Source organism: Chlorocebus sabaeus, chromosome 1, assembly GCF_047675955.1.
Source record: "Chlorocebus sabaeus isolate Y175 chromosome 1, mChlSab1.0.hap1, whole genome shotgun sequence".
Lineage (NCBI taxonomy): Eukaryota > Metazoa > Chordata > Mammalia > Primates > Cercopithecidae > Chlorocebus > Chlorocebus sabaeus.
The window spans coordinates 126052248-126080239 of NC_132904.1; the positions used below are offsets into that span (position 1 = coordinate 126052248).

Consider the following 27992-nt stretch of genomic DNA (forward strand, 5'->3'; position numbering starts at 1 on the left):
GTAGTAATACAATGGATTAAAACCTATCAAATACATAAAAATCATGAGTTCACAATGATGCCTAAAAATGATAATAAACTCAAGCAACCCGATGGCTTGTCTTTGGAGGTTAGGGTAATAGTTTATTATTCTGAAAAATGAATACGTAATGAGAAAGCATTTATTTTACATTTCCTATGCCAACTATATTTTAGGATAACTAAGTAGTTGATAAAAGTAGTTCCTGCCTATGTGTAATTCCAACTTATCAATGCGGGAGAAATTGTAGATTTTTAAAAAATTACCTCCAATGAAATAATTGATCTAGGGCTGGATGCAGTAGCTCATGCCTGTAATCCTAGCACTTTGGGAGGCCGAGAAGGGAGGATCGCTTGAGGTCAGGAGTTTAAGACCAGCCTGAGCAACATGGCAAAACCTCATCTCTACACAAAATATGAACATTAGTGGGGTATGGTTGCACATGCCTGAAGTCCTTACTAGGGAGGCTGAGATAGGAGGATGGTTTGAGCCTGAGAGGTGGAGGTTGCAGTGGACCAAGATTTTGCCATGGCACTTCAGCCTGGGCAACAGAGTCAAACCTGTCTCAAAAAAAAGAAAGACTTGATCTAGGAAACAAGGCAACATTCATTAGTGAGGCTAAAACTATTGGCTGGAGTATTGGTGGGGAACATTATAATGGAAGGGCCAGGCTGACTTCACCTACACCCTGTGATCAACCTAGGATCAATTTTAGCCTCCCTACGAGTACGGCAGCTCAAACACTATGTGCCTCATGGTGTAATGCAACAGGAAGCATCATTTATACTTTCTTGCCTAAACAATTGAACCTGATTGTACCATCTTTAGAATTTGCTACTACTTTGCAGGAAATATTAAGGACAGAAGAATGACTTAAATGACAAGAATACAGTCAGCTAAATCAAAAAGGTGGGACATTCCACTGGAAAGATGACCCAGTTTTTCTCCAGTAATTATGCATTATTCTCCAACCAAGATGGCATTAGAAAAAAAGGGACGGTGGATTTTTGGGATCAAATAGACTGAGAAGAGATAACGAATGCAACATGACACCCTTTTTTGCATCCCAGTTTGAAAAAATCAACAATAAAAAGACAATTTGAGAAAATCAAGGCAATCTGTGTATGGATTGGTATTAGAAAACATTAAGGGATTATTATTTTTGTTAAGTATGATGAAAGTATAGTGATTATGTTTAAAAAATGTCCTTATCATCTATATAAGGACACATTAGAGTGTAATGAAGAGCCTAGGAAATTTTGCCTCCAAACGTGGTGCTCTTGCATGCTGATTATTTTAAATTAGAGGTCCTTGAAAGTAAGCAGATACTGAAAGATGTTATGCTCTGATATTCTCTTATCTACTTTAAGATTGGACCCTTGGCCAGGTGCAGTGGCTCACGCCTGAAATCCCAGCCCTTTGGGAGGCTGAGGTGGGAGGATCACTTGAGGTCAGGTGTTTGACACTAACCTGGGCAACATAGTAAGACCGCATTTCTACATATATTAAAAAAGGAAAAAGAAAAAGAACTGGACCATCCAAAGAAAACACAATTGCCTTCCATCCCCTCACTGAAATCTCATCTATGGCAGAAAAAAAGACTGAGGAATGCAACCACACCTGGTTGACTTTTTCACAAGATAATGTCTGCCTCTGTGGCTCATTTGAATTCCAAAAAGAATCATTTACAAGTTAATCTCTGTCTCTGGGGTCCATTCGTTCTCCCTAACCATTGTTTACTACCCCTCAGACGTATGGCCTGCACTCTGTATCTCCCTCCACCTATGAAGAAGGGTGCAGAAGCATCTGTACCTCACTGGGTTATTGTGTAACCATTCTCCTGCAATCCCCCTGTGTTTATGCATGTTACTAAAATTGTATGCCTTACAGAAGCAAAGCAAAATAACAAAAAATGTTGTATGCCTTTTTTTCCTCTGTTAATCTGTGTGTTTATTTATTTTTAGATGGAGTCTTGCTGTGTCACCCAGATTGGAGTGCAATAGCGCGATCTCCACTCTCACTGCAACCTCTGCCTCCCGGGATCAAGCGATTCTCCCACCTCAGCCTCCCGAGTAGCTGGGATTACAGGCACCCGCCACCAAGCCCGGGTAATTTTTTATTTTTTGTAGAGGTGGGGTTTTGCCATATCTATCAGGCTGGTCTTGAATTCCCGACCTCAGGTGATCCACCCCCCTTGGCTTCCCAAAGTGCTGGTATTACAGGCATGAGCCACCGCACTTGGCCAATCTGTGTATTATGAATTCATTTCAACAGACTTAAACTTGAACCATCATGGGAAAGTTTGAACTTCACTGCAGTAACATAGTGTCATACTAGACCCCTATTGACTCCAACAGAGATGGCACCATGTTCAAGAGACCAAAGAAAAGACCTAGTGACAGCGAATGAGACACAGGGTTTATTTGGGGGAACTTACATACAGGGATGGCTTAGTCGCAGTGGGTGGGACAGGAGAACCGCTACTATTGGTAAAAAAGCATGCAGTTTATATAGCATTTTCATATAGCATCCTCCACCTAGCAACCTTCACCTACCAACCTCCATTTAATCCCCCAAAAGGGACTTGATCCCCTGTATTACCTGTGTTCCAAGTGATGGGCCAAAGGTTGAGATGTCTTCATAGATTAGGAGTGGATCTCCTGGTTGGCTGCTCCTGGATTCCTTAGCTTGGCACTCTGAACACACATTCTTCTTAGACCACAGAGTCATTCACAAAGTCATGCTTCAGTGAAGTTAATGCTGTCAGAGGTATCTGCAACATGCATGGCGAAATGCCTTTCAAATGGTCTTTTACCCCAACCTTTCAGGGATCCTTAAAGAATGAGAAGTAAAAATGAAAATACAAGCTCCCCAACTGACTGAACGGACCCCCTCTTGGCCAAGGGGACCCCAGAGAGACCTTGGAAGCTAAGTTCCTGACCATGATGGAATGGAAGCTCAGAAATGCCTCATTGTATCCCATCCCTCGCTAACCACCATTAGGCTTTCTTCCCTAAGGGCTAAACAGAAACCCGCCCTTTCAGAAGAACACTGCTGATTTCCACCAACCACTGACTTCTGACCCTCCCTTTTGCAGTTTCAATACAACTGCCCAACCTTCCTTACTGATGAGAGACCAGCAACCACAGAGCGGTTCCGGCCGGTCTATGGAGGATGTACAGTGAGGGTCTTCGTGTCCTCTGCTTCACCTTTTGATCAGAAGGCTGAATACTCCATCAGTGGATCATGGTAATGCCACCATTTTTTGAACATGGGTCCTGTGGAGAGGCATGAAGCTCAGTTGTGCATGTGCATGTTTCTCCTTTCATGAATATTCCTATAGCTTATTGAATATGTGTATGTGGCCACCCCATTCAGCATAAATCCGTGTTTTGTATTTCTGACCCTTGAAGTTCCTGTTTCTTTTTTGAGACGGAGTCTTGCTCTGTCTCCCAGGCTGCAGTGCAGTGGCACCGTCTCGGCTCACTGCAACCTCTGTCTCCCAGGTTCCAGCAATTCTTCCACTTCAGCCTCCCAAGTAGCAGGGATTACAGGTGCCCACCACCACGCCCAGCCAATTTTTTGTATTTTTAGTAGAAACTGGGTTTCATCATGTTGGCCAGGCTGATCTCAAACTCTTGACCTCAAGTGATTTGCCCACCTTGGCCTCCCAAAGTGCTGGGATTACAGGTGTGAGCCACCATGCCCAGCACAGTGCCTGTTTCTGGCTTCTGGATGGAGGCTGTGCTTCCCGGCCTGTTCGAATGGTCACCCTGCAGACCACAACCTTTCATGAGAAATGAAGCTCTCCTTCCCCAAGTTTATGAACCTTACCATTCTTCAGTTTTCATGAACTACATAAACTGGCCAGATGCTTCACTCAAGGGTCTATAATATGAGCATCTCAGTTGGTCCTGCTGGGCGCCACAGCCTAAGAATGTAATACAAACTAGGAGGAGCAGATTCCCTACTTTCAGTGAGGTGGGCGCTGGAGCAGTGTGCTGGGGCAGCGCACTGGAGAACACCAGTGTTTGTGGGGCTTAGAGGAGGGCACCAATGGGTGCAGCCGTGCGAAGGGCAGTGTCCTGGGGACCCTTGGAGACAGGCTCCAGCAACCTTCCAGAGCGACCGTGGGGTGGCCAGGGGCTCCTGGAACCAGAAAGGCAGGGTATGAGGAAGGCTTTTACTGATGGGGGCTGAGCCCTGGGACTCTTCTGTTAGGGTCACCACCCCAGGCTGATGGGGCTTGAGGACATCTGGCCTACACTCACAGAGTGTAGATTAGGCATTTTACATACAAGCACAACAATCCAAACCCTGGGTCACTCCTGTTTTACAGTTAGGGAAGTAAAGGCAGAAAACCGTTTAGCTTTTGACCTCTTCCAAAGGGTGGGCGAGAACTATTTCCTGCCTCCAGGCTGCTCTCTCACCCCCACCATCCAGTAAATCTTTCTGACTTTCTACACACCTTTGTCTAACATGCTGAAAAACTGTCAAAGGACTTGCAGGGTTCGATCCAAGAGGTGTTAATAGCTACTATCTTCTTTCTGAAGCGTTTATCAGGAACTGCTGTTCTCACAAATCAAACTGTGAGAACATTTGCCAGGAATTTCCCTGGAGCCCAGGCTTCGCTCTTCCTGCAGCATCAGAACGGGCATGTTTAGTGGTGGCGATTGCATTGCTTGAGGCCTGTGGCCACTACCAAGCCTGAGTCCGTTCTGTCCTTAGAAGCTCCGCTGTTTCCATTTGATGCCCATGTCTCTGATGGAGCCCAGGAGAGGAGGGGGTGGCAACGTTTCTGTGGCACTTTGCCAGCGGCAAGAAGGCTAGGCTTGCCCTGAGAATTTCCATTTGTAGGCCCTGAATCAAGTCCAGGGAGCTACTTGCCATGGAAATCTTGGCGGTGGTTTGGCCAGAGGAGACAGGTACACTTGCAGGCAGCTACTTTCCTGGCCCTGCCAGCTGAACTGACGAGGCACCTGTGATGGATTCGTTTCTCACATTCCCACGATTTGGCAATTTCTTTTGATAAAGGTTTGCTCCTTGCCACGTCCATGGACTCAAATCTGGGAATTATGTTTGATGTTGAAAGACTTTTGCATTTTGGACTTGTTTAGACCATGTCTGCCTTGTTTATAGAGTGGGGCATCTTCTGATTTGGCACAATGGCTCACGCGCCAAACTCCCCGCACTTTGGGAGGCTGAGGCGGGCGATCACTTGAGGTCAGGAGTTTGAGACCAGCCTGGCCAACATGATGAAACCCCGTCTCTACTAAAACTACGAAAATTAACCGGGCTGGTGGCAGGCGCCTGTAATCCCAGCTACTTGGGAGGCTGAGGCAGGAGAATTGCTTGAACCCAGGAGGCAAAGGTTGCAGTGAACCGGGATCCAGCCACTCACGGCACTCCAGCCTGGGCGACAGAGCGAGACTCCACCTCAACAGCAACAGCAACAACAACAGCAGAAACAACAACAACAAACAACAACAGAGTAGGGCATATTCCTATCATAAGTATACGTTCATCTCTGCTCTCTATAAAGACAAGAAATTAAGAAGGGGTTAATAAGAAGAGGATAAAACAAAGTAGGGTATTTTTCCTGGTCTTCTTGAACGTAATCCCATGATATGTGTACCAGATACTGAAACCAACCAAACCAGATATCAGTATCGTGCAGAATGGTATAGAATAAAGAGCTCTACATTAGGAGATGAGCACTGTGGCCTTTTCAAGGTGTTCGTCCACATTGGCCTTGGTTGGCTCCTCTGTAAAATAAGACTAAATAATGACTAACCGAAGTAAAGGCAAGAGGTTCAACTTGATCAACATCTGGAGTGACTTTCCTTTTCTTTAAATCTGGGCAATACTGACAATCTAACTATCCATTCACTCATTCACTATTGCTTTATGTACTCATCGATTTGTACATTCGTTCACTCAACAAGTTTTTGTTGAGGGCATATTGCATTTTCTATGAAAAAAGCCAAACTCTGTAAAACATTTGAAGAGATTTATTCTGAGCCAACTATGAGTGACCGGGCCCTGAGACACAGTTTCAAGAGGTCCTGAGAACATGTGCCCAGGGTGGTTGGGCACAGTTTGGTTTTATACATTTTAGGGAGACATGAGATATCAATCAATACATGTGAGGTATACATTGATTTGATCTGGAAAAGCAGGACAACTTGAAGTGGGGTGGGGCTTACAGGTCATAGGTGGATTCAAGGATTTTCTGATTGGCACAAAAAATACAAAAATTAGCTGGCCATGGTGTCACACACCTGCAATCTCCGCTGTTCAGGAGGCTGAGGTGGGAGGATTCCTTGAGCATGGGAGGTCAAGGTTGCAGTGAGCCAAGATGGCGCTGCTGCACTCCAGCTTGAGAAATAGAGTGAGACCCTGTCTCAAAAAAAAAAAAAAAAAAAACAAGAAAGAAAGGAAGAAAGCATTCAGTTCCAGTAATCTGGGAAAGCATTAGGAAAGAGGTGACCAAGAAAATAAAATATGGTCTGTCTATGGATGCTCACAGGTAGGGAACCAGAAAGCAACAGGAGGTGGGTGGTTTGGAACGAAAGGTCTCTGTAGCAGTGAATGTTGTCAGCATAAGCTGCCATCCAGTTGTCTTGGTAGGGGCTGTCAAACTCAGTTTAGCAACTTCCCACACAACCCACCTTGTTGGCCTCTGCAGTCTGCTTTTCTACTTGGGTTGAAACCATCAGTTTCTGGGGAAGGACTGTTGGCAGATGAGCTCGATGAGTCAGGGAATGAAGTTAGACCTAGGTGGTCTCCCAAGGGCAGGATTTTGACAAGACTGAAGTTTGACAATGAAGCTGATGCAAATGCAGACAGGTGGTGCCCCCTGTGCCCTTTGTGTTGCCTTCCTGTGCTTCTAACTTGGTGTGACTTGTTCAAAGTCCCTCCTACTACTTCACCAAGACCAGCTTTCCACACTCTGGAATAGATTTGTCTCTGTGGTCTGTTAGGCCACTGTGCGGTTTCCCCTATGGGATTCCTTTTTGTGGTTGGAGGTCAAACCCTTTCTTGCCTGCTGCTTCCAGGAATGTGTGGTGTATGTCTCAGTGTGCTACACAGGAGGGTTTTATTTCACCTCCCTTGAATGGAATGGCAGTTATCCAGCAGGTCTGGGTGCATGTATAAATAGAGGGATGCGTAAGCCTGCATTTAATATCTAGAACATAAACCAGCCACCACTGCGTGCTACAGTCATGTTTTGATTAAAGGCTGCTGACAGCACCAGAGACCATGCTGTGGGGCCCAGCAAACCACCTAATCCCACTGCTTGATCCCAGGCATAGATGGAGCAGATTTCATTGCCAGGAACAATTTCTTTCCAGCCACCAGCAGCTCTGAGTTTCTGCTGCTTTTCCTGCTTCAGCTGCTCATTGCTGATGACTCTGGGTCAGACAGGCCAGAGTGAACATGGAAGACTGAAGGGGACAGCTAATCCCCAAGTTGTAGTCTTTTTTTTTTTTTTTTTTTTTTTTTTTTTTTAAAAGCCAGAAGATTTAGATTCATTCTCCTGTGAATACTTTTGACTACAGAGCTGATGTCAGAAGAGCTGGTTGATTTTTTTTTTCTTTTTTCTTTTCTTTTTTTTTTTTTGTTCTTGGCCATGAACCAAGAAGGGCCATTAAAAGTTCAGCATTTCAGCCAGGCTGGGTGGCTCATGCCTGTGCTCCCAGCATTTTGGGAGGCCAAGGCAGGTGGATTGCTTGAGCCCAGGACTTTGAGACCAGCCTATGCAACATGGTAAAACTCCACCTCTACAAAAAGGAAAAAAATTAGGTGGGCGTGGTGGCATGCACCTGCAGTTCCAGCTACGCTGGAGGCTGAGGCCTTAGGATCACTTGAGCCTGGTTAGTTGAAGCTGCAGTGAGCTATGATCGGACCACTGCACTCCAGCCAGGGCAACAGAGCAAGACTCGATTAAAAACAGACAAACAAACAAACATAAAACAATCAGTTGTTCAGCATTTCTATATCTTTGCCCAGCTTCCTACAACGTGCCATGTGAGAGTGTCACTTCCTATTCTATACAAGATAAAATATGAATTCCTGCTTCTGCTATTCAGATTTGTCACACTGTAGTTCCAAACTACCTTTCTTTTTCTTTTTTTTTGAGACAGGGTCTTGCTCTGTTGCTCAGGCTGGAGTGCAATGGTGCAATCATGGCTTAAGGCAGCCTCCACCTCCCCAGGCTCAGGTGATCCTCCCACCTCACCCTTTCAAGTAGCTGGGACTACAGGTGCACGCCATCACACCCAGCTACTTTTGTATTTTTTTGTAGAGATGGGGTTTCACCATGTTGCCCAGGGTGTTCTCAAACTCTTAGGCTCAAGGCATCCACCCACCTTGACCTCCCAAAGTGTTGGGGTGACAGACGAGAGCCACCACGCCCAGCCTCCAGACTGTCTTTTTGATCTTGTAACCACTATACCCCTACTTCAACTTCTATGTAAGTGGATTGGCCTACTTTCCGTTTTCCAATGCCCCTTGTACCGTTTGTCATTATTGTAATGGTCTCTTCCCCTAGACTCGCTCCCATTCTCTCTGCCTAGTGAAAGCCTTTCTGTCTATTAGGGCTGAGTTTGATTCTAGGGCCTCCATAACGACCCTCATCCACAGGTGTCTTTCTATAGCATGCATTATTTCTACTACTCAGTCAACAAGTAATTGTATCATAATCCATACTTTATTGTTGTGTATACTGACTACAACTGAAAGATTTTAGATCAGAATTCTAGATTCTAGTCTCCTCTAGATTGGAAGCCCCATGAAATCAGGGGTCATGCATGTGCTATGCGCTTGGTAACTCCTACAGTGTCAAGTGTTACGTTCTACACATGAGAGGAGTTGGAAAGTGCTTGCTGATTGAACTAATCATAATCCACTCTTGAAAAAGCAGAGTTGGCAGTATTTATTAGTGAAACAAGTGACCTTTCAAGGACATTCTCTGACTAAGCACTGGAAAACTGACTGTGAAGTAGTAATTAAACTTCTCAGGTCTAGAAGGGAATCCAGAGAATATTAATCTCCTGACATCCCCTGGAGCCATCCAAAATGTCAGTTTAACTGATCTTACAGGTTGGGTTACTTCCAAAACTTTAGGTTTCTTGGGATTCTATGCTACGGACTTAGAAGACCTGATTTTTACAATTATCATACCTCAATAAGTAGTTGATAATTTGTATTAAGGAAGGAACAACTGTGTCCAACTTTCTGCTAGATATTGTGGAGAATGCCTGGGATTTTTAAATTTTCTTTTAAACAGAGTCTTACTCTGTCACCCAGGCTGGAGTACAGTGGTGTGATCTCAGCTCACTGCAGCCTTGACCTCCCATGCTCAAGAGATCCTCCCACCTAAGCCTGCCATGTAGCTGGGACTACAGGCATTTGCCACCATGCCTGGCTATTTTTTTGTGTTTTTTGCAGAGACCAGGTTTTGCTGTGTTGCCCGGGCTGGTCTTGAACTCCTGGGCTCAAGCAATCCACCCGACTTGGCCACCCAAAGTGTTGGGATTACAGGCATGAGCCACCATGCCTGGCATACCTGGGATATTTGTATAAGATGTAAATGCTTTTTATACAAAATTTTGGTTTTGAGCAATGCCTTTGGAATTCTCTAAGTAACTGGAACATATAGTCAGTGGCTGCAAACCTTTTTTTTTTTTAAAAAAAAAAACAACAAATTTGACTTTTATAGACATCTAAATATCATTTTAGCTATATCTGATTAATAAAATTGAGATTCAGATACAATAATATCATTTTAGCAAAAGCAAGAAACAGGCCAGGTGCAGCGGCTCACACCTGTAACCCCAGCACTTTGGGAGGGTGAGGCGGGCAGATCACTTGAGGTCAGGAGTTCGAGACCAGCCTGACCAACATGGTGAAACCCCATCTCTACTAAAAATACAAAATTAGCCAGATGTGGTGGCACGCGCCTGTAATCCCAGCCACTCTGAAGGCTGAGATGGGAGAATCTCTGGAACCTGGGAGGCTGATTTTGCAGTGAGCCGAGATGGCGCCACTGTACTCCAGCCTAGGTGACAGAGTGACACTCTGTCTTAAAAAAAGCAAGAAACACATGTACACACACAAAACTCATGATTTTTGCATGTGGCTTATAAAAGGGTTTGACGGTAATTTCAAAAGATAGCTTTCAGAAATGTATTGAATTTTAGAAGCGTTACTGTAATACTAGTGGCTTTCACTGACTGAACATTTGTTGTGAGTCCTTAAGCACTCGATATTTAAAATCTCATGTAATCCTAAAAGTAACTCTGTGAAGAGGTTTTTTGATGAGCTACATTTTAGAGGCCTGGAAGCTAATGGTTAGGATGGTTATCCAAGATGTGAACTCAGATTTCTCACACTCCAAGGTCCATGCACCACTGTGACGCCCATCTTGAAAGACAAACACCAATTGGTTGTGTTCAACTTACTATCGTTAAGGCCACTTAGGGCTGTTCATTGTACGACCCCAGGAGGTGTCACTCATCTCCTGCTCATAGCATATTTGGATAGTTTTTATGACAAATTTCTAGCAGATGACAGTAAAGTATCTTGAGGACGGGGAAGTCTTTAGTTCACAGTTGCTCAAAAGTTGAAGGTTGGTCTCAGTGTGCCATGGTCACATGTAGAAGGCAGAGCCCTGAAACTGGAGGGATTCAAAACTTTGAGAAGCTTTTATTTTATTTATTTATTTTTCTGAGATGGAGTCTCGCTCTGTTGCCCAGGCTGGAGTGGAGTGGCACAATCTCGGCTCACTGTAAATTTTGCCTCCTGGGTTCAAGTGATTCTCCTGCCTCAGCCTCCCCAGTAGCTGGGACTACAGGTGTGCCACCACGCCTGGCTAATTTTTGTATTTTTAGTAGAGATGGGGTTTCACCATGTTGGTCAGGCTGGTCATGAACTTCTGACCTCAGGTGATCCATCCACCCCAGCTTCCCAAAGTGCTGGGATTAGAGGCATGAGCTACCTTACCCAGCCTTGAGAAGCTTTTAGATGAGCCATGTGAGCCAAGGAACTGACAAATGAGAGTTCTTTTTTCTTCTTTTTTTTTTTTTCTCTTGAGATGGAGTCTCTCTCTGTTGCTTGGGCTGGAGCGCAGCTGTGCGATTTCCGCTCACTGCAACCTCTGCCTCCCGCGTTCACGTGATTCTCCTGCCTCAGCCTCCCAAGTAGCTGGGATTACAGGTGCCTGCCACCATGCCTGGCTAATTTCTTTGTATTTTTAGTAGAGACGGGGTTTCACTATGTTGGCCAGGCTGGTCTCGAACTCCTGACCTCGTGATCTACCTGCCTCGGCCTCCCAAAGTGCTGGGGTTACAGGTGTGAGCCACCTCACTCGATCTTTTCTGTTTTTTTGTTTTTAAGACAGGGTCTCCCACTGTTACCTAGGCTGGAGCACAGTGGCACCATCACAGCTCACTGCAACCTCAATCTCCTGGGGCTCAAGCAATCCTCCTACCTCAGCCTCCTGAGTAGCTGGAACCACAGGTGCTCACCATCACACCTGGCTAGGTTTTAAAAAAATGTTTTTATTTTGTAGAGATGGGATCTCCCTATGTTGCCCAGGCTGGAGACTTTGTATTACTTAGGATCTGACACAATATCTCACTTGCCTTCTTTCTGTCTTTAGAATGAACTATATTTTCCTCTAATCTTAGATGTTAATTTAGTTTCACGGAACAAGCAATGTACAGTGTTAAGAATTGATTGTATGGGAGATGCTATGGTAGGCCCCTGGCAGGAGGAATGAGGATGGGGAATGAGAAGGATCGGGGGTAGGCATGGAGTGACATGGTGGCGGTGGGAGCTCAAGAGAGATGCAAACATGAGTAAGATGTGGGCTTGACCTCAATGTATAAACTGTGGAGGAGGCCCAACTATGCAGGCTGTCCATAAGCGTTATAATGGTGGCGGGGGAGGGCATAAACAAAATCCTCTGGGTACACAGAAGGGAGAGAAATAAATTCTTTCTGGAAGAGCTGGAGAAGACTTCATACAGAATGTAACATCTGAGCTAACTCTTGAAGGATGGGGAGTAGGCCCCAGACAAACAGAGAAGAAAGACAGGAAAGCCATGAGGTGACAGCGGTCTACGGCCTAACCTGAGAGTGAGCTACACGTGTTGGGGTGGGTAGGAACTGTGGCAGGAAAAGCAAAGAATCTTGAATGCCCTCTTAAGACTGTAGATTTTCTATGGGCAATGGGAGTCACTGAAGGTTTTTGAGCAGAGGAGTGGCGTCTTTTGGTCTTTTGATTTTCCAGGGGTGGTGCCTTTGGTGTGTGTGGTTGTTTGGCAGCGTCGGCCATATTATGTGGTACAAGACTGTGCTTTTATTTTTCCTTTCCAGGGGAGCCCTCTCAAGGAAAAGAACCTTATTGTGCTTTTATCCCCTTTTGTCCAGTCTTAGTTTGATCCTCTGTTTGCCATTTCCCCTCTCTTCCCTTTGATGTTCTTGGCAAGGGAAGAGTTACGCCATTGATATCCTATTGACATCTGTGTCAGGTATTTGATTCCTAATACCACATGATTATTCTTTTTGATGAATCAATGGGCGAGGGAATAAGTTACTCTCACTGTCCATGGGTTGGAAACCCAGGAAAGTTTAGGAATAACAGAGTTGAAGAAAGCAGCACATAGACAGAGAGGTGGGACGTGCATCGGAGCAGAGGACAGCTCACCGTGGTTGGAGGAGGTCTCAAAATAGAAGGTGCTTCTCTTGGGATTCACACCACGGGCCTTGGCAGGCAGCCCACCCTTATCGTCATTAATTTCCTGAGTTCAGAATTGGGCACCACATCCTGGTGTTAAGCTGTTAACCTCCAGCATCAAGGCCACAGTCGCTGGGGAGAATTCCTTTCTCAAGCTGTGGCCTCATCAGAGTTGTCCTCTGAACATGCCACAAAGGGTGGATGTTCCATCCAGTCCCACGATTCTGGAATTCTATGTATACTATGTACCTCCCACGCCTTTCCTCCAGGACACGCACACACAGAGCAAAGCCTTCCTGTAGTGGGCCATGATGCTGCAATTGCAAAGTATGTATATGTATGTGTAGGTGTAGGTGTATGTATATTTGTAAAAACAGAAGTACATGCGTACGTGTATGTGTGCATGTGCGTGCGCATGTGTACAAGGGCATGCGTGTGCATGCGCACACAAAAATATGTAAGCTTTGAATGCATAGAACACGACTTTCCTTTCAGACCTTTTTTTCTTCTATTGCCTGAAAGTATAAAACCTGAAATAATGTGGATAGTTTGAGGAAATCAAGGATGTTTCTAGAGCCTGGTTTTTCATAGGCTCTAGAAACAGAGCTCTGTCGGCTCTAGGTTTCGAGACCGGTTACAGTTCTCAGATCCAGGAGTTCTTTAGACTTCACCCAGTTTTCCTTGCTATGTGCTATGAAATTACAGCCATGCCATCAGTAGAGGGCTCCCTCAACCTTAGAAGCTGGTGAGAACGCTTGAAGGCCACGCAATGTAAACGCGAGAAAAATGCGGATCTGACTGTGAATTTAAAATCCAATGCCCCAAAGTACTTTTGTAGGGAAGAAACCCTAACCCATCCTGAAAACAGACCATTTCAGCAAGAAGGTATTTGTAGTGTTTACACTACATGACACTGTTTAAATTCCTGGATCAAGGTCAGCATAATGTTTATGCTTAGAGTTACACATAGCTAAGTTATTCTTCAAAGAACGCAAGAAGCAGGGCAACTCCCTGACCAATGGTTTAATTGTTTCTGGACGCGTCACTCGTGTTCCTAAACTCAGGGGTTCCTAACTGTCCAATCACAGAACCATCAGTCACCTTCAGTCCCAGGCCTGGGCCAAAGCTTTGCAGATGCCAGATCTCGGTTTGGCATTTATCCAGATTTGTGCCAGCTAAACGTCGAGTGTCTGGCTGATAAAGCACCATGTCCATGTGTTGAATGCCACTGTCTGCTCAGGTGATTGCAGCTGGCCAGCTGCTCTGTGTTAACATTGAGAAGGCTGTGTGGTGGATATGCAGGCAGGGGAAGGAAGCTGGACACTGCTGAATCAGTATTTATCTATCGGTTGATATCTCTCTTTTTTATAATTTTTGAGACAGGGTCTTACTCTTTCACCCAGGATTGTGCAGTGGCACAATCCTGGCTCACTGCAGCCTCCACCTCCTGGGCTCAAGCAATCCTCTTGCCTCAGCCTCTCGAGTAGCTGGGCCTACAGGTGCATGCCACCACATCTAGCTAAGTTTTTGAATTTTTGCGGAGATGTGGTTTTGCCATGTTGCCCAGGCTGGTCTCGAATTCCTGGGCTCAAGCCATCCTCCCACCTCGGCCTCCCAAAGTGCATGAGCCACTGCACCTGGCCTAAAGTTAGTATCTCGTGAGAGTATTCTGATTTTCCACTCTGAAGACAAAGTGGTCTAGGATCCAAAAGCACGTGTAAGTCAGAATTGGAGTGTTCTTTCCCTCGAAATGTGCTAGATAACCACTGTCCCGGTTTTAGGATTGAACTCTTTTCCTTCTCAGCTCTAGGCAGCCAAGCACACTCCATTATTATAACATCATCTGAGACATGTTACAATGAATGATGCCACCACTTGCTTGGCCTCAGGGATGTGTCCCTGAGGAAACTGCAGGAGCACACCCCAAATTCCTTGACTACATTTGGGAGGTATCTTGGGCTTTTAATTGGGGGTGGTAAGGAGACACCTGGGCGGTGGGTTAGGCTTCCTGACGTGTTCAAATTCCGGGGAGAAGGAGACACCATACTGTGACCAGAATCTACCTCTGATCCGTCTGCTATCAAAATGTGTCAACCACAGCAACAAAGCCAAAGAACCACCTGCAGACTGGGGCGTGGAAGGGCTTGGGGACTGGCGGGAAAGCGGAGTTCGTGAGGTCAGGGTCCGTCATTGTGAACTGGATAGGTTTCCAAGAAGCAGCACCAGTCCTCTTTGTGATAGAAAGGTAAATGCACACAAGTAGAAGCCTTGGGGAAGCCACTCTAGCCCACTGCAGTGGGAAACTTAGTGATTTCTGTTTGTCCTGGCTTCCTCCATTCAGATGTTTCTCATCAGTTACGTTCAGATTGATTCCATTTGCAAAACTCTCCTGGCAGTCTCGGCGGAGCAGGCTTGGTGGCAAAATCTCTGGCATTTTCTGATCCTGTCCAGGCTCTGCTCTTCTTGTGTAGTTTCTTGGCGCTTTGGCTCCCAAGCAGAAACTGGCTAAACAGAGGCTGCTGCTGAACAAAGCCAAATGTAAAACAGAACATTGGAACGCCAAGCGGAGTGGTTTTGCTAAATGTGGGGGCTGGGAATGGGCAGAGGACAGTGAGGGATCAGGAAAGGGAGGGACCTCCTTAGAATCGGGCTGAATTATGCCCTGGTGAAAGTCTGTCACGGCCCCATCATGTCCGCATCCTCACTCATTGTGCAAGATCAAAGGTTGCATCCTTTCGCTCTCCAGTCTCACTAATGAACACAATATTTAGGTTGCACCCATTTCCTGGTCATGAAAGTGTATGATCCTCGAGGCCCTGACACCTCTCTTCCTTCTCATTATCCATCAGCGCCCCCTCGCAGTCTCTTGTCAGTTTCCTCCTCAGCATCCCCCTCCCCAGCCGCACTGTTCCACACCTGCCCCATCTTTCCCTTGTCCACCTGATGCTAACATTTCCTGTACTGTTCTGGAGGGTCCTCATCCTCCCTCTCCTTACACTGCCGCAGCAGGGCAAGGAGGTCCAGTTGGAGAAACTGCCAGTTCCTCTCTTCCACTGTAAGGAGTGGGAGAAGGATGCTGCTGTCACGGCCCCTTGGTTCTCTTTTGCAGGGGCTGGCAGCACGCGTTCTGTTACTCTGGCCCTTCATCTTGCTGTCTGGATTTAACTTCCCCACGAGCAGGTCACACAGTCTGAGCTTCCAGTGGATACCTGAGTATCAGGAAGCAGGGAGCCCACTGGTTTTAAGTCCAAGATGTTTATGGAGTTCAATAAAGTGGATTCACGCACACATGCACAGGCACATGCATGCACACAGTAACACAGTCTTATGGTCACACAGTTCAAAATTCAAAAGGTGCAAAGAGGCAGAGAGTGAATGGTCTCCCCTTTGTTTTTCCCTAGCTTCCTAGTTCTCCTCAGCAGAGGCACCTGTGTTTAAGCATCTCTTCTTCTGGGCGTGTTTTATACACATTCAGACAAATATGTACTTCACTCACATATTTCTTCCACAGTTGGTAGCATACCATAGCTATGGTTCAACACCTTGCTGTTTTGCACTTTTAAAAATGGCTGCATAGTAATTTTTTTTCTTTTTTTGAGATGGAGTTTTGCTCTTGTTGCCCAGGTTGAAGTGCAATGGCGCAATCTTGGCTCACTGCAACCTCCGTTCTCCGGGTTCAGGAAAATCAAGAGATTCTCCTGCCTCAGCCTTCCCAGTAGCTGGGATTACAGGTGCACGCCACCATGCCCAGCTAATTTTTTTTGTAGTTTTAGTAGAGTTGGAGTTTCACCATGTTGGCCTGGCTGGTCTTGAACTCCTGACCTCAGATGATCCACTCACCTTGGCCTCCCAAAGTGCTGGGATTACAGGCGTGAGCCACTGCGCCCGGCCATGGCTGCATAGTATTTTTTTTGTTGAGTGAATTTCCGTAATTTATCTAACCAGTCCCGTACAGATGGGCATCAGGTTGTTTCCAATCTTTTGCTATTATAAAAAATAAAGCTGACATTTTGATCTGCACATCTTGTGTTTATTTCCCAAAGGCTCAGGACTCAGAGGAGAGAGGAGTGTGGTCTACACTTCACATCTCTGCCAAGCCTGGCACTGGATTTGAAGTTCCACACCACTGAGCCAAACACATCCAGGTCTGCTTTTTTGTTCCCCTTAATTCCCTCCAACTTGCCAGCATACACAGAATTTATGCTACCAATTTTGGTGTTCACTAAATTAGGTAATTTTATGCTTTTCTTTATCTTTCTCTGCCTAGACTCTCTTCCAACCCGGGGATCTGGTGGTAAGCAAAATGATATTCCAGCAAGTGATGCCCCTATTCTCCTAAGGATATAAGGTATTGAATTTCCTACATTCATGTAGTGTGTTGTAATTTGCAAACCACCACCACATAGCATTCTTTCACTTGATTTTTGCATACATTTTTGAGGTTGGTAGGACATCTTCTAGATGAAGAAACTGAGGCTCAGAGGAACTGATTTGCCCAAGGTCACTGAATTGGTGAATGGCAAAGACAAAACTCAAAATCAGTCCATCTAACTCTCTGCCTGCTGCTCTTCTAATATGTGCTGACCCTTTAGCACACATATGGCATCAAAGTCAGCTCTCAATTTGCAATATGGTGGGAGGCTGAAGTTCTAGCAAATTCCCCCCCAGATTTTATTTTCATCACCAGACAGAGTGAGGCTTTTGGGAATTATGGACCAATATATCCATAGTGAGCCACTGGGATAGTGCACAACCTAATCAGGGCAATGCCAGTTGTCCAGGGAGCAGGAGAAAGTGTGCTGGAGAGGAGGGCCAGGACTGGAAGCCTCTGACCCAAAAGCACATGCTTGATGTGGAGGCCAAGGCATAGGTTTACAAGCCGGGCAACAGGGAGAGGGGAAAGGAATGCACATTTACAGAGTCCACTATGGGCCGTGCTGACCCATTAATCACTCCCAGAACTTGGGAAGGACACTCACAGAGATAGGCCAAGGCTGTGCCGGTTCACACCAGGTCTTGTGCTGCTCTGCCCAGCAGATGGGGGACATTCTCAAGGGTGGGCAAGGGGCTTCATAAGTGGTGATGCTCAGTGCTGAGGGATAGGTTCTGGGCTCATCTCAGAGCAGCCTCTTCTCTCTAGAGACTCAGGTCTAGCTCCGTGTGTGTGTGGCTCTGCCCTTTGTCAGAACGAGGTTTCTTTTCAGCAGCTTCTCAGCTCTGGGAGCACATGTTTCTGGCAGTTTTCTGCATCTGTTCACTCTGATGCTTGGATGTACTACTCAGGCTGCAGAGAGCATGCTTCGAGGGAGCTGTGGATGAGGTTCAGCGGCGCCAGTGCTGCAGACAGCAGAGCAGACCCCTGGGAGGCAGGGGCTATTGAACAGGTGTGAACTCTGGGCACGCTCCTGAAAGAGAAAACCATACTTTCCAGGGGCATTGCTGAGTAACCCCAGGGTATCCCGGGGCTGGGTTATCACAGGCCCAGATGCTGAGCTGAGGACTTTAGAACTTCTTCTATAGGCAGGGGAATTATTGAAAACCCTTGAGGAAAGAAGTGACAAGGTTAGACATACATTTTAGAAACCTTCTCTGTCAGTGATTCACTCATTTTTTCTTGGAACACTGAGATCATTAGCTATGGACTGATTTGTGTCTCCCCAAAATTCATATGTTGAAGCCCTGACTCCCAATGTGACAGTATTTGCAGCTGGGGCCTTTGGGAGATAATTAGGTTTAATGAGGTCCTGAGGGTGGGGCCCTTGGGATGGGATTAGTGCCCTTCTAAGAAGAAACTACAGAGAGCTCCCTATCTCTTGTCCACACACATGCATGGAGGAAAGGCCGTGTGAGCACACAGTGAGAAGGTGGCCATCTGCAGTCCAGGAAGAGAGCGCTCACCAGAACTCAGCCATACAGACTCCCTAAGCTGAAACTTTCAGCCCCCAGAACTGTGAAAATACTTTTCTGTTGTTTAGGCCATGCAGTCGGTGGCATTTTGTTACAGCAGCCCAAGCTAACAGAGACAATGCATTACCACATGGCCAACACTAGGTTGGCTCCAAATATCCAGCAGTGAACAAAGAGTCTTTGCCCTCATGGAGCTAGCAGTCTAGTGGGGTGCAGGGGGAAGCATTAAATGAACAGTAGTAATCCTAACACTCTGGGAGGATGAGGCGGGCGCATCACCTGAGGTCAGGAGTTTGAGACCAGCTTGGCCAACATGGCGAAACCCTGTCCCTACTAAAAATACAAAAATCAGCCAGGGGTGCTGGCACGTGCCTGTAATCCCAGCTACACGGGAGGCTGAGGCAGGAGAATCACTTGAACCCGGGAGACACAGGTTGCAGTGAGCCAAGGCTGCATCATTGCACTCTAGCCTGGGCAACAAGAACAAAACTCTATCTCAAAACAAACAAACAAACAGAACAGTCGACATGAGATACATAGAATTGTTAATTATGAGAGTTGAAGGGACCTCATTTAGATTGGAGGAGATAGGAGAGGACTTTCTTAGTCTGAGACCGTCAACTTGAGACCCTAAGGACGAGTTGGGAAAGCCGGGGGATGCGGGGGAGAGAGCATTGTAGGCTTGGGACTGGCATGTGGGAATCTGCTAAGTGAGAAAGGGCTTGGTGAGCAAGTGACAAAAGAAAGTGTCACCAGAGGGATAGAGTGGCGTAAAATGACTGGGAGCTAGTAGGTGGCAGTCCACAGAGGAACTTGTGGGACTTGTTAAGAGGTTTGGATTTTTTAAAAAAATTCTTAGTGCATTTGGAAACCATTAAAGGGTTTCAAAGCGTTTTCGATGGAGAAGTGAAATGATCCAATTTTCTTTTCTTTTTTTTTTGAGACAGAGCCTCACTCTGTCAGCCAGGCTGGAGTGCAGCGGCATGATCCCAGCTCATTGCAACCTCCGCCTCCCTGGCTCACGCAATTCTCCTGCCTCAGCCTCCCAAGTAGCTGTGATTACAGGCGTGCACCACCATTCCTGGCTAATTTTTGTATTTTTAGTAGAGACGGGGTTTTACCATGTTGGCCAGTCTGGTCTCGAACTCCCGACCTCAGGTAATCTGCCTGCCTCGGCCTCCCAAAGTGCTGGGATTACAGGCGTGAGCCACCACGCCTGGTCCCAATTTTCATGTTTAAAAGATCACTGAGTAATGTGAGGATGGGATTAGAGGGAATGTGAAGTGAAATGGGAGAGGGCCGTTGAAGCCATGCTGGGTGAGGGGATGGAGAGCCCCCATAAAAACAGCAGCAATGGAGATGGAGAGAGGAGTTTGCATTTGAGTGCCAGTGGATAGGAGGGGTGGAGAAGAGGGGGAAACAGAAGATAGGTCCGGGCCAGGCACAGTGGCTCATGCCTGAAATCCTAGCACTTTGGAAGGCTGAGGCAGGAGCATCACTTGAGCCTAGGAGTTGCAGTGAGGTATGATTGCACCACCACACTTCAGCCTAGGTGACAGAGCAAAGACTCTGTCTCTAAAAAAAAAAAAAAAAAAAAAAAGAAGATAGGTTATAGGTGTAACAGCTGGGAGGAAGAGAGTGAGTTTGACTTTGAGCAAATTGAGTCAGGTGGGCAGTTGGAAACATACTCAGCCTGTGCAGAAAGGAGTTATCACAGCCGGCCTGACACTGCTGTTCATAGAAACACCTGTCTGCAAGGTTGGCCCTTGGCTGGAGTCTGGGAACTTGGCTCTCAGAGCATCCCTACTTAACCGTTAACTGATAAGGTGATTCCCCATGGCTAGACTGTCTGTGCAGACAACACAATTTATGCCAAACACCTACTTTCCATCTGAGAGTCTAGAAATTTGCTAGGCAGAGAGTGCCAGTGTGACCAGCCCCCAGTTAAGACCTTTGGGCACTAAGTCTCTACCGGGCTTCCCCACACAGAAATGTCACACGTGTGTTGCTGCATTTTTGTGGAGGGACAGTGGGCTCTGTGGGACCCTGGTGGGACAGAAAGAGCATAAGGAAGTCTCGCATGGGTTCCTCTAGACCCTGCCTGTGCCTTGACCCCTTATGATCCAGCCATGTGTCCTCACCACAGCAAAAGGATAAAGCCTCACCATGAGCCCAGCTATGTGCTGAGTCCCAGGAGCCCTTCCAGAGAACCTCCAAACATGAGGTGGGCATGGGGGCCCCGACACACAGTCTCTGGATTTAAATTTGGGAGTAATCAGCAGATAGGAAAAAATGGGAACCATGGGGGTGGATGGGATCAGCCAGGAAGAGTGAACAGAACCCAGAGGAACTCAACAACTTAGGGATAAGCAGAGGGAGAGGGCATGCAGAGGAGGCCGGGATGCAGGCACAGGATTGAGGCAGGTCTGTCAGACTTAGCACAAGGTCATCGATGACCTTGGCAACACAGTCCCATAGGCAGTGGTGTGGGGAGCTGACTTGTTAGGGCATGAAGAAGGGAGCGGTTCTCTCAAATATGACTGTGGAAGGTGCACGGAGGTATCAGAGAGAAATATGGGGAAGTGGAAACATTTTTTAAAGGGGAAAGGGAACACGATCATTTTTTTTCTCTTCCTGCCTTATGGCGGGCTCTCAGCTAGACACGTGTGGTGCAAATGAAGATGAGATGTGGCCTGGGACTCACAGTGTATGGTCCAGCAGCAAAGACAGAAGGAGCCCAGGGTGCTGAGTATTTGAAAAGTGAAGTGCAGGCAGGGCATGCTGGCTCATGCCTATAATCCCAGGACTTTGGGAGGCCGAGGCGGGAGGATCACTTGAGGTCAGGAGTTCGAGACCAGCCTGGCCCACATGGTGAAACCTCATCTCTACTAAAAATACAAAAATTAGCCGGGTATGGTGGTAGGAGCTTGTAATCCCAGCTACTCAGGAGGCTGAGGCAGGAGGATCACTTCAACCCAGGAGGCGGAGGTTGCAGTGAGCTGAGATCGTGCCACTGCACTCCAGCCTGGGCAACAAAACCAGACTCTGTCAAAAAACAAAAAAAAAAAGCTAAGTGCACAGCAACATGAGGGTGTTTAACCTAACCTGAGGGTTTCTTTGAGGGCATGACCTTTAATCTGTGACCTGAAGAATAAGTAGGAGTGTGTTAAAGTGGGGAGAGAAGAAAGAGGAAAAGGAACCTTTCCGGAAGAGGAAAGAGTATATGTGATGTTTGCAGAGAGAAGCTGTGTGCTTTGGAAGAGCAGCAGGAACTCAGGGAGCGAGGGGAGAGCAGAGAGACATGGCTGTGAAATGCGGGAGTGAGAAGACGCAGCACCTGCGAACACTGATGGGGAGCTGTCAGCAGACAGGGAGGGGCTGAGTCTTTGGGAAGGGAGGGATTGTGGAGGGGCTGAGTGCCTTGAGAGGGTGGAGGGCTGCAGTATTGAGAAGGGATTAGTTTTGACAGTGGGAAAATACCTCATCATGTAACAGAAACAGAAGGAGAAAGGATAGATTTTAAAAAGGATGGATATACAGATGGTTCTCAATTTATGATGGTTCAGCTTACAATCAATTGTTTGACTGTTTGATGGGTTTATCCCAATGTAACCTGATTGTAAGTGGAGGAGCGTCTGGGCTTAGGATGATTCAACTTACACATTTTTGACTTTACAATGGATTTATTGGGATATTAAACGCATTTTAGTCTCATGATATTTTCGACGTACGATGGGTTTATCAGGGATGTAACTCCGCACAAATTAAGGCGCATCTGTAGCTACAAGCAAGATTTCAGGATTGGTGATAAGAAATGAACAGGGTTTTTAAAATGATGATTTCATTTTCTTGTGGGTTTTTTTTTTTTTTCCTCACCCTGTCCTGCTTCCTGAGATCTGGCACATTTGTAGGCTAGGCTTTTGGTAATGTAACTCCAGATGGAGAAGAGGGAGACATTTTTTCACATCCTTACACACCAGAGACAGGCTAGCAGGAGGCCACAGTTAGCACTGCGCAAAGCCTACTCTCTTAGGTATGCTGTCCTTGGTCCTGTCCCTGTGAGGGCTCTCCCCGCTTCCCCTCACCCACCTTTGGGATCTGAAGAGCCATCTCCATCTAACAGTGGAGCTAGAAAGAACTGAGGGAGTGACAGACCATGTCAGGGCCATGCGCAGGACTCCGAGCAGTGGTGGAAACTGAGGGGCCAACAAGGAGGATGAGGTAGAGAAGCCAGGCCACGAGGGAGCCTGGGCACGTATTTATTTATTTATTTACTTTTGAGAAGGGGTCTGGCTCTGTCGCCCAGACTGAAGTGCAGTGGTAGGATCACGGCTCACTGCAGCCTCAGCCTCCCCAGGCTCAGGTGATCCTCCTACCTCAGCCTCCTGGGTAGCTGGAACAGCCCTGGCTAAGTTTTTTATATTTTTTGTAGAAACGAGGTCTCACCATGTTGTCTAGGCTGGTCTCGAACTCTTGGCCTTAAGTGATTTGCCTGCCTCAGCCTCCCCAAATGCTGAGATTCCAGGCATGAGTCACTGCGCTTGGCTTTTTTTTTTTTTTTTTAGACCTAGGTGTTTAAACCTGATGATGTACTGTGCCCTTCAGAGAGCTGGAGGATTAATTTAATCAGGGGGAGGAGTTATCTTCTGAGTCTTCATTCCCCTATGGATTTGGCAGAGATTGGAACATGCCTGTTGAATCCAAAATAAGGGAGAGTTATGATATTCCTCTAGATTCATGTCTATACGTGGCCTGTTAACGGTGAGCTAGTGTCCCCTCTCCCTTCCATGATAGGAGATACGGTACGGGGCGCCACTTAGCAGTGGAGGTGAATTTGTTTACTCACAGTGAAGCGTAGCAGAGTGATGACCTGGAGGAGCATGGGAAGCACAGAATAGTTCTGTGGATGACCAGCGGTAAAGCTAAGAGGGGAGTCTGCTTGGGTTGCTGGACAGTTTCCATCAAGCACTGTAACTTTAGGGTGGCACCAGTGTGCTCAGGGCTGGGATTCCCCTGGGGTGTGGATCTGCTTGCTAGCAGGATGACATGAGAGGTGTGGAGAGGGGAATGGGTGCCGTGTGAGGCTCTGCCTGCTGAGCATCACAGAGTCAGTGGGGCAAGGGCACTGAGAACACTGGCAAGATTGAGGTGGAGGTGCTGAACGTGGAGTCCAAGCAGCTCAGGGAAAGAGCTGGAGACAGAGGAGCAGGAAAGACGGATGGGGGAAGGACATGTGTGGGGGTGGTCAGGGCATGGGGAAGGATGCACTTATGGGAAAGATCTGGGCAGATGGGAGATTGTGGTTGGGGAGGAGGAGATTTGATGTAGGACTTCAGAGGTGGAGCAGTTCTGAGTAATGAGCAGCTTCAGGATGTGGCCTCAGGGCAACCTCGTTGAGCCTTGTCACCAGTGGGACCCTCTCTTCCATCCCGTGTCCACACGGCCTCTCTCCTTACAGCCTCTGAGGCACCTCCCCTCCTAGCTACCCTTTTCCTATTTTCTGGTCCAGCAAGAGGAACTCACAGCATCTTTTCTTACTTCCGGAGAAATTCATTCCACATGTGTCTGATTCATTCTCGTTTACAGAAACTTGAAATCTCCAGTGTCCAAAAACGCTTTCAACTATTTTTTTTTCTTCCCTTTCTTAGAAACAGGAAGTTGTGTTTGGCTACGGACAAGCTATTTCAGGGCCCCTGGGACTTACAAGATGTTTGGAATGAGGAACGGTGAGGTCTGGGGAAGGTTTCTTTCCTCTCTCCTTTCCTGGGGCGATTCGCATCTGCCAGGCTGGGCTGGGCAGCTCTGGGGGCTGGAAGGACAGCCGGAACCTTCCTGTCTCTTTCCACTGAGCCCTAGGCCTGAGGGAAAGTATGTTCTAAAGAGACAGGTGGCTTTCTCGCTCCCTGCTTGTCATTACGGTTCAGAATGCACTTGTGCACTGGTGTCATATCTCTTCCCAATACTTGAGCAGTGGCTGTGATGAGTCCCTTGATCTATTTCGGGGGATGTGGGCTGGCCGGCACTCAGTTTTAAGCAAGGCCTGCTCTTTCCAAAGTGGAAGGTTAGAGAAGCTCCCCACCTGAAGAAGAACGAGGCAGGGAGGTGTGGTACCAGCTGTTTAGGACCACACCTATTGGCTATGTCTGGCCAGGTCATTCTGCAGTGTTGACCTGGAGAGCACACAGGGGCTTAGGAGGGGCTGGCGAGGGGCAGGGAAAGTGTGGGAGTCACGGCCCACCCACTCCGTTCGAGGGACACTCCAGCTTTTACTGTTGCGCGTTGTGTTATCCTGTATTGTTGAGGACGTTGTCATACATACGGTTGATACAACCACAGTATTGTTGCATTGGTGATCACCGACATTGAGCCAGTGAAGACATCGGCTTAGATGGGTGACTTCTTTCCCACATTCCACATGCAGCTCTCCCAAGACGGTGAGCTCAGCAGAGGCCCCCAGAGAAACATGCTATGCGGGAGGAGAGTTTTCCCCATAAGACAGACTGTCCTTCAGCCCCGGCCACCAAAGAGGAGCAACCCGGGCCTGCTGTTCTCCAGGACTGAATGCGGCCGCATCCTTCCCTTCCTCTGCTTCCTGCTCCAGTACCTACTGATGGTGCACCCGTGGGGCCTGGGGAAGCTGGGTGTCTAACCCACGGTGCAGCTACGGATGGGAAATTCTGGGCAGGGACGAGCCTGTCTTCCCCTGGGGAATTCCCTCCCATATTGCACAGGGCAGAGTGGGAGTGGAGGAGGGCAGAGGACATGTCTCAGGGCCAGTAACCTAGGCTTACAGAAGACGTCGTCAGTGTCCTCATGATGTTCACCCTGTCTCCTGTTTTTTGGGACCATGTATTCCGAAATGTATCTTCAACTCATCATAGGGGCAAAAAGAAGTGATGAGTCTGTGGCAGCAGAAATCTGGGAATCCAAGGGTCATGCTACATCTAGTCCTCTTTGGTAAATTCTGCCTTCCTGTTCACACTTTTTGAGAAACCATTTTGAATTCCCAAACAGCAAAGGAAATGCTGCAGGTTCCTGGAGGGACCTGGTGATCTGGGGCAGAGCACACGGAGTCGAGATTGCTGCGGGGTTCACGGGCCTCCCCTCCCGGGACCAGGGGCACCTGGGCAGGGGAGTCTGCAGCATGCGGGAAAGCCCAGTACACGCAGCTGCTCACCACTGCAGACTCCACAGTGCAGGGCTGACAAGGCCTCCCTCTTTATCTGCCCTGGACCACAAGTGGAAAAGATCAAGACAAAGCAAAAGCCAATATCCCTTAAGAACTTTTCAATTGTTCTTGTCATTTGTCGTTTTGTGTTTTGGGTGGTGTGGGGAGGGAGGGGTGGTTTGAAAAAACTCCGAAGTGCACTCCAGAGGAAAGCAGGAAGGGTGACATGTTTGGACACCTGAAAAGAGGAAGAGTCCTCATGAAGAGGGTCACTTGGTTAAAAAGTTCAAGCACAAAGGATATAGAACCAGGTGGATATAATCAGAGAACAAGATGCAGATCTAGCGAGATGGGTCCCACCACCCCTGGAATATGTTCCTGGTAGAGGGGCTGGTCCACTACAGTGGGCTGGGAATGGTAACATTGCATACTTTTGTAAATTCACAAAACCCTCTGGTCAGCAACAGAGGAATAAAGGGCAGAGAATAAACCCCAGACAAAGATTCACTTATCTTAAAAATGAAAGGTTGGAAATTAACTTCATGCTACTGTACCACCTTCGAAGTATTTCTGGCAGGTGCCTGGAGGATTCAGATTAATCACCAAATTACCTGCCGAGTCAGGGCCTCCCATTAGAAGGGAATACCAGTTTCCATTAGGAGCACTAGCTGGAAAATACAGTCTTTCAGCAGAGGACATACAGTCTTCTTTCCTTCTCTGGGTTAACGGAGTGGTCGTGGTTGGCTGGGGCAGATAATAGTGTGGTCTTCCTCTGCGGATCTGTTTTCTGAGTCCCTGGGCTGCAGCTGTTGAATTTCCAGACACAAACAAGTATGCATTCTGAGAGCCTCGCCGAGCCCACACAGCCGGGAGAGCCAAGCTGGATTCCATTCTGCTTTGTACATCAGCAGCTCTGCTGCCAGCTGAACTCCAGGGCAAAAGCTGTGCCTGGTAATGATGCAGGCAGCAGGGATGGCACAGCTGGCCTGGCCTAGGCCATTAGGGGGACACACTTGGCCTTATTTGGGGGAGAGCGAGAAATGGAAGGCCATGAAGAGATGTGGAAACATACATCAGCCTCCACAAAACTGGTGCACAGCAGGGAAACAATCTGGTTTTGCTAGTCGTCAACAACATGCCTGTGTGTGTGCCTGTTTATGCTTAGGTAAGCCCAGCCTCCCACTCGCTGAAAAGAGTAGGCAGACAGGAAGGAGTGACCAACTCTGTGTCAGCCATCATCGTGTAGAGAGCAGCTAAGGGGAACAGTGGGGCTGGAATCCCATGGCCTCGCCTAGTGCCGCTACAGCATCCTCTCTGCCCATGGTGCCAGATATCTGAATGTGAGGACAAAGGGGGCACAGGTGGTGAAAAAAACCAAAATGCACATTTGGGTATTTTCCTTCTTTTGCTAGAATGTCATTTCTTGATGTCCATTTCTTGTCACCCATTTGTGATCAAGGACTAAGTAAGTTCCCTCTGCGCCAGACCAGGTGGAAGACCGAGCCAGAGTTCCTCTGAGCCACGGGAGAGATGATGAGCTATGGAGCGCAGTAGGGGCTTTTGGCAGCTCTCAGGTGATTTCAGATGCTTGGCGGGAATGGTACTGTGGATAAAAGGGTTCACTGGGACAGTTGTAAGTTGCTCCGGCCAAAGGAATTGTGAGATGCGGATGAGATTTGGTGTGGGTGGGGGTGGAGACAGGTGCTGAGGTCATTGGGACGATGGTACTTAGATGCAGGTTTAGAATTCCTGCGAGCCTAAGAGAATCTGGTGCCCCAGCTAAACTAAAAGGGGGCAGGCAGCGTGTAAGAGGATGATGGGGTAGCTCAGAGAGGAAGGGGATATTCTTTCTCAAGAATGACAAGCCCAAAGGCATCGCATCACAACTGTGATCTCCCAGCTGGAAGTTTCCTCTAGCACAGGCATCCACAGTGCAGTTCCCAAACCAGCAGCCTCCATGTCAGTCACTGGGAACTTGTTAGAAATGCAGATTCTTAGGCCATCCCAACCATGAGATCAGAAACTCTAGGAATGGGGCCCCACAATCTGTCTTGTCTTTCTCTCTCTCTCTTTCTCTCTCTCTTTCTCTCTCTTCTTTCTTTCTTTCTTTCTTTCTTTCTTTCTTTCTTTCTTTCTTTCTTTCTTTCTTTCTTTC

General features: G+C 47.3%; 1 protein-coding gene across 1 annotated transcript; it reads left to right on the forward strand.

Moving 5' to 3' along the window:
* The first annotated feature begins 54 nt into the window (after nt 1-54).
* On the forward strand, nt 55-27847 carry LOC119626499 (uncharacterized). Its single transcript, XM_038004982.2, has 8 exons — nt 55-114; nt 2022-2126; nt 3116-3267; nt 16806-16907; nt 21485-21508; nt 24318-24395; nt 24553-24556; nt 25091-27847. The coding sequence occupies exons 1-8, from the start codon at nt 55-57 to the stop codon at nt 25316-25318; spliced, it is 753 nt and encodes a 250-aa protein (XP_037860910.2). The 3' UTR covers nt 25319-27847.
* The last annotated feature ends 145 nt before the right edge of the window (nt 27848-27992 follow it).